The sequence below is a fragment of the Penicillium griseofulvum genome (genome assembly GCF_001561935.1).
Source record: "Penicillium griseofulvum strain PG3 chromosome Unknown contig_95, whole genome shotgun sequence".
In the NCBI taxonomy this organism is placed as follows: domain Eukaryota; kingdom Fungi; phylum Ascomycota; class Eurotiomycetes; order Eurotiales; family Aspergillaceae; genus Penicillium; species Penicillium griseofulvum.
The window spans coordinates 1,970,637-1,983,429 of record NW_024467454.1 but is presented as its reverse complement, the minus strand read 5'-3'; the positions used below and the strand labels follow the sequence as shown (position 1 = coordinate 1,983,429).

At 47.6% G+C, this 12,793-nt stretch overlaps 6 protein-coding genes across 6 annotated transcripts; 2 read left to right on the top strand and 4 right to left on the bottom strand.

Moving 5' to 3' along the window:
• Nucleotides 1-745: 745 nt before the first annotated feature.
• PGRI_062100 (ankyrin repeat domain-containing protein) lies at nt 746-1,888 on the bottom strand (the record flags this gene model as incomplete). Its single annotated transcript, XM_040793924.1, has 1 exon — nt 746-1,888. One exon carries the CDS (start codon nt 1,886-1,888, stop codon nt 746-748), a length of 1,143 nt encoding a protein of 380 aa, XP_040648779.1.
• Nucleotides 1,889-3,223: 1,335 nt separating this feature from the next.
• Nucleotides 3,224-4,411, bottom strand: PGRI_062090 (glycosyltransferase family 32 protein; the record flags this gene model as incomplete). Its single annotated transcript, XM_040793923.1, has 1 exon — nt 3,224-4,411. One exon carries the CDS (start codon nt 4,409-4,411, stop codon nt 3,224-3,226), a length of 1,188 nt encoding a protein of 395 aa, XP_040648778.1.
• Nucleotides 4,412-5,116: 705 nt separating this feature from the next.
• PGRI_062080 (acyltransferase family protein) lies at nt 5,117-6,619 on the top strand (the record flags this gene model as incomplete). The annotated part of the gene is made up of 1 exon (XM_040793922.1): nt 5,117-6,619. The coding sequence occupies one exon, from the start codon at nt 5,117-5,119 to the stop codon at nt 6,617-6,619; it is 1,503 nt and encodes a 500-aa protein (XP_040648777.1).
• An 820-nt stretch (nt 6,620-7,439) lies between these two features.
• PGRI_062070 (uncharacterized protein) lies at nt 7,440-8,501 on the top strand (the record flags this gene model as incomplete). Its single annotated transcript, XM_040793921.1, has 1 exon — nt 7,440-8,501. One exon carries the CDS (start codon nt 7,440-7,442, stop codon nt 8,499-8,501), a length of 1,062 nt encoding a protein of 353 aa, XP_040648776.1.
• Nucleotides 8,502-9,601: 1,100 nt separating this feature from the next.
• On the bottom strand, nt 9,602-10,346 carry PGRI_062060 (CFEM domain-containing protein; the record flags this gene model as incomplete). Its single annotated transcript, XM_040793920.1, has 3 exons — nt 9,602-10,005; nt 10,061-10,199; nt 10,266-10,346. 3 exons carry the CDS (start codon nt 10,344-10,346, stop codon nt 9,602-9,604), a joined length of 624 nt encoding a protein of 207 aa, XP_040648775.1.
• An 861-nt stretch (nt 10,347-11,207) lies between these two features.
• PGRI_062050 (acyl-CoA desaturase) lies at nt 11,208-12,500 on the bottom strand (the record flags this gene model as incomplete). Its single annotated transcript, XM_040793919.1, has 2 exons — nt 11,208-12,229; nt 12,287-12,500. The coding sequence occupies 2 exons, from the start codon at nt 12,498-12,500 to the stop codon at nt 11,208-11,210; spliced, it is 1,236 nt and encodes a 411-aa protein (XP_040648774.1).
• Between the last annotated feature and the right edge of the window lie 293 nt (nt 12,501-12,793).

Genomic DNA, 12,793 nt, shown 5'->3' with positions numbered 1-12,793 from the left:
TGTTTCCTAGCATGGATATGCTTCCTCGGCGATCCAAGCTAAACACTAGCCATACAGTTTCTTAGACCTCCACACCGGTCCATAATGCCCAAATCCCAACCCGCCCTCACCTGCAAATCGTCTGGGCTTTGAGCCCGGTCCTTAGGCCCATCGATGTGCTGTAGGCCTCCAACAATACAGACTTGCCAATTCTTGCCAATTCTTGGCAGATCCATATGTAATACAGATTTTCCTAGTACTTTTGAGTATTTTGGGCAAATTGACCGAGATCTCATGGGAATTAAGTCGATTGATTAAATTGATGACGGATAAGATTAACTAATAATATATATAGTGAAGTTTCACTATTGGCTATCTAAATCATTAGAAACTTGCACATCCTTCTGTCTGCATGAAATATATATATGTGTCTACCGCCGCTACCCGATACGCCCCACAAAGCTTATTCATCGTCCGTCCTGCCGGGAATTGCCTATTCAGGTAGTGTGAATAGCTTCGGGTGTACGCCTCGGAAAGACACCCGGTTTACGTGGGATGTCTTGCTACGCCTACCCCGGCAGGATCTCGAGTTATGGTTATCAAAAGGCATAGTGCTATTTACGATCCGTTCAAGAATCGAACTGTTCGAGCCACGATCGAGAGACAGTCTGGCCGAGAACAAAATCTTTTAAACCAAATAAGAAACATCCCGATATTAACATAACTATTATTCTAATATATAATACAACGTAACATCTATCAGACCTCAAGAATCTAACGAGCCGCCTCGACGCAGGCTCCTATGATTATCCAATACCCTAACAACATCCTCATTCAACTCCGACGGTGCAAAAACAGACGACCTATTCCTCTTCGTTAAGTCGAAGTCAACCTCTACTCGACCGGTGGAAAGCAAAAGCTCAACTGTCTCGACATGTCCCCTCTCAGCAGCGATCATCAGCGGCGTACTACCCTCCCTGTCCTTTGTATCCGGTTCGACCCCATTCGCAAGCAGCAACCGCATAATCTGCGTCCGTCCTAGTTGCGCAGCCCTCATGAGTGCCGTAACTCCATGTTTATTCGGTAAACTCGGATCAACCTTCACGTTAGCAAGAAGCGTCTCCACAACATCCGTGTGCCCAGCAGCAACGGCACTTAACAGAGCCGGGTCTCCAAAACTAGGTTGTCGGTCTGGGTCCACGGTAGGGATAGCAAGAAGCAATTTCACGATCCCGACGTGTCCGTTCCTCGCGGCGGCCAGGAGAGGGCTATTTCCGCTCTGGGATCCGCCGTCCGCGTCGACACCTTCAATTGCTAAAAGGCGCTTGACGATCCCTATGTACCCGTTTCGGGCTGCTGCCAGGAGCGGAGTTTGCCCGAACCGGTCATTTGAGTTCGCGTCTACCTTCCCCGTGCGAAGCAACTCCTCTACCACATCTTTTGCTCCCGCTGCTGCGGCAGCCGTAAGGGGTGTTTCCCCGCGCTGGGTCCGGCAATCGGGCTGAATGCCTTTCGTCGATAGTAGCAGTTTCACAATGGCAAGGTAATCGCCCGCCCTAGGATGCACGGCATCCGCTGTTGGCCTGGGCGAATCGAACGCCGCGAAAGCAGAAGGCAGACCATTCCCTGCGGCCCACACGAGAGGAGTTTGGAGATGCGCATCGGGCGCATTCGGGTCTATCTTTTCCGAGCGCAGAAGAAGTGAAGAAACCTCTTTGTGACCGTTTGCAGCTGCCCACAAAAGAGGCGTTCTATGCTGTTCATCTTGGGTGTTGGGGTTTGCACCTTCTTGCAGCAGGCGGTTGCAGGGGTCTGGTTTGCTGTTTTTGGCAGCCCATATTAAGGCCGAGCTATGTTGATGAAGGATTTGGTGGTAATAGAGAATGGGGTTGACGATTGCATACATCATTTTAGATGTTTTGGCTAGAGAATTCACATCTTGTATATATGGAAGGAGGTGGGTGGCGATGCATGAGAGTAGTTCAGTTGGGAGGGTTAATAAAGACATGTCCCTGGGCTGTGCGGACTTTGGTTGTCGGAGTTCGGATGAGACTAAGAATACCCCGCCGAAGAGAGCGCTAACGGTGCCTTAAGATGCCTGAAAGATGCCGGAATGGTTAGGCACTCTATTCCCAGAAGTAGTTAACTATAACTAGCATTTGTTAGGTTATCAACCTTGCTGTTTGCCAGTTTGCTTACTGTTTTATATCGGTATAAATATACGGTCTCCTCATAGATTTTTTCGGTACAACTCTGTTCCCTTTTCATCTCTCTCTTAACAAGCATGCTCAACAGTTTGACCTACGAATCCACCCACCACGCAAACATGCCTAGTATTTTCTCTCTTCGCCAAAAAGACCCGCATAAGATAAACCAATGTATTGCATGGAAGCAAGTAGCGCTGGTAGGCTGGGCTTTAGAGGACAAATGGATGGCTGCGATGCATGTATTCGTCGTACAAGTTCAAGAGAGTGATGTCCCCGCCAATGCCCCTTTCAACTTTTATGAACGAGACGGGAGGTACCTGCGATGGGTGAGGATTACTAGATGGTTCCCTCCAAGTACAATTGCACGTGTATCAGATAGTGCCGGCACTTGAGAGGCAAGGCGTCATATTTTGGCCTCCTTTCCCATGCATCTGAAGTGCCGAGCCCGGCATGGCCAAAAAAACAGGCCAGAGAGAGGCCTGGGCACTTGATATTAATCATCAATTCGTCGCGCCTACAAGAGGCTCCAAGTCAAGGAACAGATAGATGCAATCTATTTGGGCGCTGTGGTATTTAGTAAATACATTAGGGCTAGCGTCCTATGGTGCATTTTCCGCTGGTGTGACAAGTAAAGGTGGGGAGAGGGTTGGACTACAGGACTGAATAGCAAATTTTGTACAGACGAATAATAATCAAGCACAAGTGAAATATTATTGATTGAAAAAAAATGTTTCAGTTGCCCTTTCAATTGGCCCGAGATCAGGTGTATCTCTGAGGAGTCTTCAATCCCATCCAAGCCTGTCGCAGTAACGCCATATCAATCATCTGCGAAGTGAGGCCCAATTTGCCCCAGGGTCAAATTGTGTCGCTGTGGGTCATGCAATCTTTGTTTGTTGCATTAAGCCTCTGCCAGGGCTTGCAGCTGTTCAAATCATCTGAATGGTGCTGGGGCGACAGAGTTCGTGCCTTGGCTCTAGTGAGAGCTCTGCGAGGGCGTACCGCTTATATCATAATCACATTTCCAGCAATAAAAAAACTCAAAACATTCCCTGGTTTGGAGGTGGTTCCATATTTTTTAGTGCGTCGCCTATTGCCTGGAATGTGGCAATCTGCCGTTCCTGCTCTTCCTGAGGCAGAGCGGCAAAAGCACTCGTTTGTTCATCCCACCTCTTCACACAATCCTCATCCCAATTGCACCTCTCGACCTCTGCAAAGATCGGGTGAGAGAACCGTGGGTGACGGTTTGGCCACGCGGATGCATGATAATGGTGCTTGACCAACGCGTTGCGCGAATTATGGCTGCCCGAGTCCGAATGACCTTGCCCAGCAGCGAAGGCTTCAACCGTGAGAACCAGGAATCCTCCGACAACTTTGGACTCTGGTATATCATGGAACATATTCCATGTAATCTCCTGCCCCGTTGTACGGCTCATTTCAGATAGTATTGCGGTTGTAAAGGCAGAAGGCCCGGTGCCTGTGATCACATCATCGAAGTCCAGCTCAAGCTCTGAGATTGGCCTCCCTTGCTGCATGGAGAGCTGATCGAGCCAGTGGAGGATATTCTCTACTAGTCGCATCATCACGGGCTGTCGAGGTTTGCACATGAATGTCCACTGACAGAAGGATTGAGATTTTTGACCTAGTATAGGATGGTCGCTGAAGCGTGGCTCATCGATTTCAACGCCAATGACCATGTCGATCTCGCGCTCATTGTGGCTGTTTGGGATGAATCGCTGGACTGGTCTCAAAGCCTCCACGTCTATATCGGCATAGACTCCTCCTTCTATATACAGAACAAGATACCGCAGTAGGTCAGCTTTGATGATTGGAGCCGTTAAAGACCGATATGTTTCAACGATATCTGGTCGATTCAGCCCAAGGGGTCCGAAATTTGTGTCGACATAGTCGAGGTCATTCTGATCGGTCAGAACCTCGTACCTATAGCCGGGATTTTTAGATATCCAGCTCCGCGCTACCTCGATATCACGCCCGTCGAATTCCAATGGATTCACTTTCCAAATCTGCCAGATTTTCCTGGGAAATAGTTCGCCATTATTGCTCGTCAGCTGAGTAGGAGTGGACTGCGATTGATTCTCGCCAAAGTCCTGCGAGGTTCTGGTGATACAAAAGTAGATAAACAGACACAAAGCCACCAGTCCCCCATGTGTGAATCTGCGTGCCTTCTTCGGAAAGAGACTGGGCGACACAAAATTCTTCTCCAGCATGACTGGAGCTGTGTGATTTAATTCAGTTCAAGAAAGGAGAAAGATTAGTCCAGGAAGACAGGACCTTACAAGGTTATTTCACTGATAAGTAGATTACATACAAGTACATGTGGTAATTAACATGTGGTTTTAATTAAATCTATGATGGATTGCCTCGGGTCACGTTACTCTCTCATCTTCGCGTGTTTGCTAGGGTGTATTGTATCATTCAAGCAATAAGCATGTCGCTGACACGGAAATGGTTAAGGGTTAAAGATTAATTGGATTTGAGCAGTGAAACAACTTTTAGCCATTCGGGCGGGGGGTCCAATAGGGGAAATTGAGTGGGGGCTATGGATTTAGTTGAATTCCCCCATGTTGGGGTTGTTATCTGGGGGGATATCCACTCACATGTCACCCCCAGACAAATGTTCCCTCCCGAGGTCTGAGTTTGGGCCTTAACTTGTGGGGGAGTGGCAGAATGTGGCGACGATCTATCTCTCATCAATACAAAACGCAATCTAGACACAGGTCTTTTAGGGCCTCGGCGTGACTAGTCATTGGGGATCAGTCGGGGGCCCCCACCCCCACTAACAAGGGCGACTCCCTGTATGCGACGACATTCACATGTCAACAGAATTGTACTGACCGTGTAATTATCAGAAATTTAGGTTTCCATTGATCTTCTCAAATGACGGCCTCTCTTGACTTCAATCCATTCACCCAATGTCTCTACTACACCCAATCGACGACTCTTCACAGTTGTTGAAGTCAAGCTCAGAGCGATCCCTCGAGGATGGAAAGTGGAAACCACAGTTTGCCCATATGACACACTCTCGACATGGGATGTCAATCCCTTCTTGGATGGTTCCCTTCCTGCCCACATACCTTACTGGGCGGTCAAATAGCGACAACTCGAATGAAAAACAACGGTCACCTATCAGGCCCACCGCATATCTAGATGGATTGCGAGGTTTTGCAGCTCTATTAGTCTACTGGGGACATCATCAACTTTGGGCCCACGATGGTGCAGGCCCAGGAAAGGCCCTTGAGCTGGCTTACGGTTACGACAACAAGCACTATTTCGCATGCCTTCCTGGTGTTCGAACATTTTTTTCAGGGGGCCATTTTGCCGTCAGTGTCTTTTTCGTGCTCTCTGGGTACGTTCTTTCAATGAGGCCATTGGTAAACATCCAGGACGGGGATTACGTTGGACTAGGTAAATGCCTTTCCTCGGCCGTGTTTCGTCGATGGTTCCGTCTATATATTCCTGTCATTTGCACAACATTATGCTACATTACATTTTTGCACTTGTTTAAAATCAAGGCTATCCCGGAGCTCCAAGGAAGCTACTTCGCGGAGCTATGGAATTACTACGCCGAGTTCAAGAATTTCAGCTTCCCTCTCCGAACAGGCGGCGAGCCCTGGTTCACATACAATTTCCATGCTTGGTCTATACCCGTTGAACACCGAGGCTCCCTGGCTGTCTACACTGCCGTTCTCGCCTTTGCAAGGCTTCGCCGCAATGCCCGGCTCTTAGCCGAAGTCGCGCTGGTCGTGTACTTTTTGTACATTGCGGATGGAGCACACTATGCTATGTTTATTGCCGGCATGCTTCTCCAAGATCTCGACCTCCTCGCCGTACGAAATGACCTGCCCCGCTTCTTTCATAGACTGGGTCCCTTCAAGGCCGCCATCATGACTACTCTCTTCTATACAAGCCTTTATCTTGGAGGGGTCCCATCACATACGGACAATTTGCAACAACTACGTGACTCGCCAGGGTGGTACCTCCTATCCTTCCTAAAGCCCCAAGCAGTGTTTGATTACAAGTGGTTCTATCTGTTTTGGGCTGCCGTCTTTCTCGTCGTATGCACATCTCACCTGCAGTGGCTCAAGACATTCTTTACTGCACCATTCAACCTGTACTTGGGCCGTATTTCATTTGCATTCTACCTAGTTCACGGACCAGTTTTGTGGATTTTGGGTGACAGGCTCTATGCTGCAGTGGGCTTCGTACGCGAGTCACACCAGCAGAATTGTCCCTGGTGGATTAACCGCCTCCCGTTGCCTAACTTTGGTCCGTTTGGGCTTGAACTCAACTTTCTCGTCGCAAATATGGTTCTGTTGCCCTTGACCATCTGGCTGGCAGAGGTTACGACTAGACTAGTTGATGAGCCGGCAGTGAAGTTCTCTCAATTGCTCTATCAAAGGGCGCTGAGTGAATGAAACTTCACAACCCTCTGCATGTGTCCATGATTTACCTGGTTCTATTTGGAGTATATAATGCAAATTTTCTCTTAAATTATAAATTGCTATATAACAATAGTCTTGTAACTGGGAACAAAAGTTACTGCAAGCCTCGAGCCCAGAGCTCAGAGCTCAGGATACCAGTGGATCATAAAGTTCTTGTAATGGCATACGCGGGATTTACCTTCGATTTGGTAGTACTATTTGTAATATTGAAAATCCCTACTAGAAGCAGTTTCCCTATAGTTTTGCAAGGATATCCGAGTCACCAAGGTATATTTTGTGATCACTCGTGATAAATTAAGAGTTGTGGCAACCAAGCCACCCCTCAATACAGTCACTTCCCGTCTCAGTCAAAGCCCCCCTTTTCTAGTCTGTTTCAACGACCAATCTCGGCTGGGCTTTCTCTGAAATAAGACTTATAACCTCTTATTGTTACATCCCGTCTACACTCACCAAACTAAACATGGCCCAAAAAAAAGCCACACACCTGATACTTATTGCAGGGCTATTGTCCACGGTCATACTTGTCGCCAAATTTTATTACCATCCGAACTTGCAATCAACATTTCAGTTTACGGATCATTTCTCGGTTGGTCAATATAACCAGTCACAAATAGCTTGTTCAGGCGTTCATGGCAGCAAAGCTCTGTCCCAGTGCCGGGATGGACAAGTTACGGATGAGGACCGAAAATATGCTGGATCCGACAAAGATATGTCTCGGTCACACCACATACTATACTCGGCATCAAATCCCGATCGAAAATACTTTGATCTCGATTTCGGAAAAAGATCCGTCATGAATCCCAGTATAATCCCCCATCCAGAGCTGCTTGACACCTGGATCATCACTGCACAACTTCGCAATCCTCCTTCTACTGGTGCTCCCTCAATCTGGTTCGCTGAACTCGTCTGCAATGCGGCATTTTCAGCCGACAAGCGAACCCTGCGCTGTCTGGAGCCCCCACTACAATTACCCATCCCAGCGACCTTCGGTGACCCCAACAAGTGCCACGGCGACCTTTCGTACTTTAGTTTCAGCATCGGGCCCCATGACGCAAGGGTATTCTACGGGCCGGAGATCCCGTACACGATTTACGGCTCCAATTCATTCTTTACATGCTTCGGACAATGGATATCCGACTTCCGAATCATGATGGATTGGGGGGTAGACGCGATAAATGAGCACGAATTCCGACAATATCGCGAACTTCAACGCCCAATGCCATGGAATGCTGTTGAAAAGAATTGGTTTATTTTCTGGGACGATTCGGGACAAATGTTCCTGCACCATGAAATTACACCGGGCCGAGTGTTTTCCAAACTAGAGCTAGATGGCTCTGTTGGACCGAACCTAGCGCTTACAACCGCTACTTCGGACCAAAAATGTCTCAAAAGATTCTTGCCTGAGACCGGAGTCATTCATCAAGCCACAAACTCGCTAGCTATCACTCTATGCGCACGATCGGACCCATTTTGCCGAGCGGATGCCACCAATACATTTGTGCTTTTCATCATCCAGCGAAAGACTGTACTAGGTCTTCATGCCGTATATGAGCCGTATGTGGTGCTGATGCGGCGTTCAGCGCCGTTTGACATCCATGCCGTCTCGTCAAAACCACTCTGGATCTTTGGTCGCGGCATTAGATCAGAGAAATTAGAAGACTCTTCCACGGGATTACTGGAAGATGACTCTGAGATGGTCTATGTGACTAGTGTTAGTTGGAAAAGCCATGGGCAAAAGTACCATGGGTTCATTGATGATACACTGTTCATAGGGTTTGGCAGGGAGGATTCGAGCGCTGGCGGTATCGACCTCACGGCCGGGGACCTTTTAGCAGAGCTGGGTACGTGCGCATGATTTTGATTTAATTCCCTAATATTGTAATATTTAGCCTTGTTTTTTTTTTTTGTCCTCAGCCGGCCTAGAGTTAAAAGCAACACTTCCAAGATTTGTAGTACCCCCACTTGTATGTAGGGGAGTTCGGGGATTAATTTGTGGTATTGTAAATTACAGAGCAAAAAAGAAGCAAAAGCAAAGACGATCCTGTTCAGAGCCCGTACTATTCCAAAAGCCATCTCTCTAGGCCTATCTTTCGGGTAAATCTTGGCGGGCATGGGTGGCTTGGTGGCTTTTATTGGCGTTGTCTAGCGTACTTTCTCTAATTAATGTCTCATGGAAATAGTAAGCGAGCTAAAACTCTTATTTTCACATGTCTTGCCAAATTTTTCAATCGCCGAGGTTCTAGTTCTCCAATCCCCAGACCTCAGTGTAGATAGAATTTTAGCATATGCTAGAAAGTCTAATTAATTAGGGCTTGCGGGGTGTGAGATCGGCCAATTATGCCCCATATTCTTTCAACTGCGGAGGAGATATCCGTCGCATCCCGCCATAATACTCTGGGGGAGATGATAAGGACCATGATCGACTTGCGGGGGAGCATGCTTTACTGTCTATCAAAAATCGGGCAGCAAACTCTCAACTTCACAGAATCGTGTTGGAGTCAAATGCCATTTGCTCCACTAAATTGTTGGCTGATTACAAACTCATTTCCCCTATCCTTCTTTTCATTTTTTTTTCTAGTGCGCTGTTGCCGACGTTGCATCCGATTGCCCCCACACCCGGTTGGGGGAGGCGAGCAAAGTGGGATGCCCGTATAATGGTGTATTTATGTCTCAGATAGTTCTACCCATTTGGTATTTTTATATAGTCATCAAAAAACTAGAGAAGACAGTATGTATTACTTCAGACTATGAATATATCTAGTGAATAAATGCGTCTTGAATTCAAACTCCCACCATTCGATGTATGAACACTCAATTCTAGAATAGTAAGGGTATTAAAATGAGTGTGGCTTGAGATAGCCTGGTAGAGGCAATTAACGTAGGAGGTACCAGCGCCAGATTAAGTATAGCAGAGAGCAATCAAAAAACCATTCCGTTGTCGCCCCACATGGCTCTTCAAACAAAGAAGACCATACTGGCGAGCAGGATAACACTACCAACCATCTGGACAGCTCCGGGTGCAATAGCAGAGGCACCATTGAACTCAGGGGCGCCCGGGGTCTGCTGGGGCGAGCCTGGGTTGGTCGAAGACGAAATCGGGGAGCCTGACCCACCGCCGACCGTGGACGAAGTTGGGGTGCTTGGCGAGGTTCCACTGATCGTGGAAGTAATTGTTGTCGTAGACTTGGAGCTCGACCAGCTTGACCAAGTACCACTGTTTGTGGTAGTGGAATTGGAGCTTCTCGAGGAGGTTGGGACAGCTCCTGTTCCAGTCGTTATGGGAGCCGATGTGTCCACCCCGGTAATAGAGATCGGATGGCCAACACCGGAGCACAAGTTATCAACGATGCTGGAGACAGCTATAAGGACTAGTTAGATTCGGGTCATGCAAGAGGGAATTGTAGCTTTTCATACCTTTTCGGTCCGGGACATCACAGGATTCATTGATGCATGGCACAATCTCCCCTACGAGGCCAGGCGTTTGGCAATGGCACGCGAAATCCGTGAGCTCAGAGCAGCCGTCACTTCCGAGGGCAGAGGTGAAGCAGGTAAGCTAGAACAGAAAAACAACCACGGGTTAGAAACGAGACAGCAGAAATATTGAGCGGACGGGACATACAGAGCATTGGGGGATATTGGATAGCTGAGCTCTAGCGACGGCACCGGCAGCGAGCACAACAACAGCAGCAGAGAGACGCATTTTGACCAACGTGTAGAGAGGAATAACCTGGAGTCGATCTGGCGTGGGGGAGAATTAACGCGATCAACACAACGAAGTTGAATGTACCAGACTAGTTTTATATGATTTCCAATCCAGACCGCATCCCAAGCTAGCGGAATATACCGGTCATTAGAACAAAAATTGAAGTCATATTATTGGTCCCATAAGAGTCATCTTGAATTTTTTTTCTCCCAAAAGTACTTCGTACACTCGGCTCGGTTCTTTACTCCGCTGGTATTTCAACTAGTGTAAACCCTGTTCCTATTTGTCTTGCAGTACACTGAACGAATCAAATTCAACCATCCAACGAGGCGCAGTCAGCGGACTTAAATGACGTTACCAGCACATGTCTTTAATTTAACATGGTGGAGCGAGGTGGAGGTACGGGGTAAGGGACCATTTACTCCGGATTAGAACTGGTACTGTTGTGATATCCGTGCTGTTTGCTATTTCCTAGTCTAGACTACTGAGACCCTGTGCTTGCTAGTTTGCCACTTTATTTGCTAGATTTACAGGGGTATATATACCCTGTCCGTTAATAGGTTCTACGATCAGATCTATCCTCCTTCGTCATCTCTCTCTTCCACTGTATGCTAAACAGGTACCCGAGGGACGGATATAAGTTATTATGACTGTAAGCTCGCACGAAAACCGAAAACGTTAGCAAGGATATATCTAGAAAAATCACATGTTTAGCAGTCTTGTTAAGCACCCCTTCTCAAATAAGATAATCCAATTCAAAACCAAAGATAAGAGCATATCAGTAGGAGGCCTGAACAAAAAAACACCGATGCGGAAAGAGCCCTTTTCCTGGTTTCCATACACCGCATCCAACGAAAGTCACATCCAGTTAGACACTTGAGCCCCTTCAAGAGTGGCAATTCGCATTGTCGCCAAGATTCTTCTGGCATGAGCAGAATGGGCATGAAAACCATTATAGAATGCGGCCGTCCCATCATTGGCAAGAACTTCATGTAATAAATCTCGGCCCCCAGGGTGCTCTCCCATGAAACCAGATATGTCATGGATCACTCCGTCGATGCATACGAGGCATCGGCCAGTGTTTGCTTGGCGAAGAAATTCCGCCCACTGCATCCTCGGAAGCTGTGACAGAGGCTGGTGATCCGCTTCAACGTTCTCAGCCGCCCCGTCAACCCGGTTCTCCCGTCTCTGTCGCTGTCGCGCTCTCTCAATCTCAAACTTGCTCACCATTACCGGATTCTTAGCAAGACCAAGCTGGCACCATATCCGAATAAGGTAGTTAGATATGTCAAACTCATACCACTGTACCCCATTGCGAAAGTCTGCTGGGAAAGTATGATGGAAATTGTGGTATCCTTCGCCACTGGCGAAAATTCCAGTAAAAAGGTTATTCACAGCGCTATTCTTGTCCGAATATGGCTGTGCCCCTGCCCACTTCGAGTGGTTGAGAGAATTGACCAGATACGTCACCTGCTGGTTTAGAAGAACACGAAAGAAGCCAGCATAAACGAGCCCGCCCTGCCAGTCATTCCATCCGTAATGGGCAATCATGGTTGGCAGCCCGAAACAACATAACGGAGCAATGATCTCATAATATCTGTGTTGCCATACGACTACTGGATCCTCTTTCAAGTCTGAGATCCTGACTACGCCCCACTCCTTGGGCGTGTGTCCGATAAGCCAGCCCATGTGGGTAAAAAAGAAACCCTTTCGAGAATCGTAGGGATCCTTGTCTGTATCGAGATACCAGTGGTGTGCACGGTGGTGTCTTGCCCACCAGAGAATTGATCTCTGGAGCTGTGCCGCTCCGATGATTGCCAGAAATACCCTCAAGGCAACGCAAGCATCGTATGATCTGTGCGTCCATAGGCGATGATATCCTGTGTAGCCATAATCTGATTAGATCTATGGAGAACCCATGTGGCTGCTGAACTTACCAGTTGTGAGGCTGACGCTGCCTATCCAATAAAGAACAAATCCCAGGAGGGCTGTGTTTAGGCTTAGAGAAACAAATGGACAGCATAATATGGGAACCGCTGGAATAACGATATGGGCAGTCAGATGGAACCAGTGTAGATTCTCGTAGTAGTAGAGTAGGGAAGGCATATTCACGGGTTTCTCAACCCGGGCGGAGTACGAGTTGGATGCCATGAGTGAATGGACTATCTTTGTAATTGTTTAACAATATAGCTTTCAAACAAAGGTAGCGATGTATGATCATGTCAAGAGGAGGCTCGAAGCTATACAGCGGAAGAAGGGACATGGCTAGTAGGCTAGTTGAGAGCGGGCACGATCAAAAGAAGTTGGTAGCCAATAAATTTCTTAGGAAAATGAATCCTTGAAGTCAATTATATAGTGAATAGAAATCTTCAGCCATGTTGAAGTAACTGTGTGTGATCTGTCATCGTGCATTGGGGTTACACGTGAATGTATGTATGAGGATC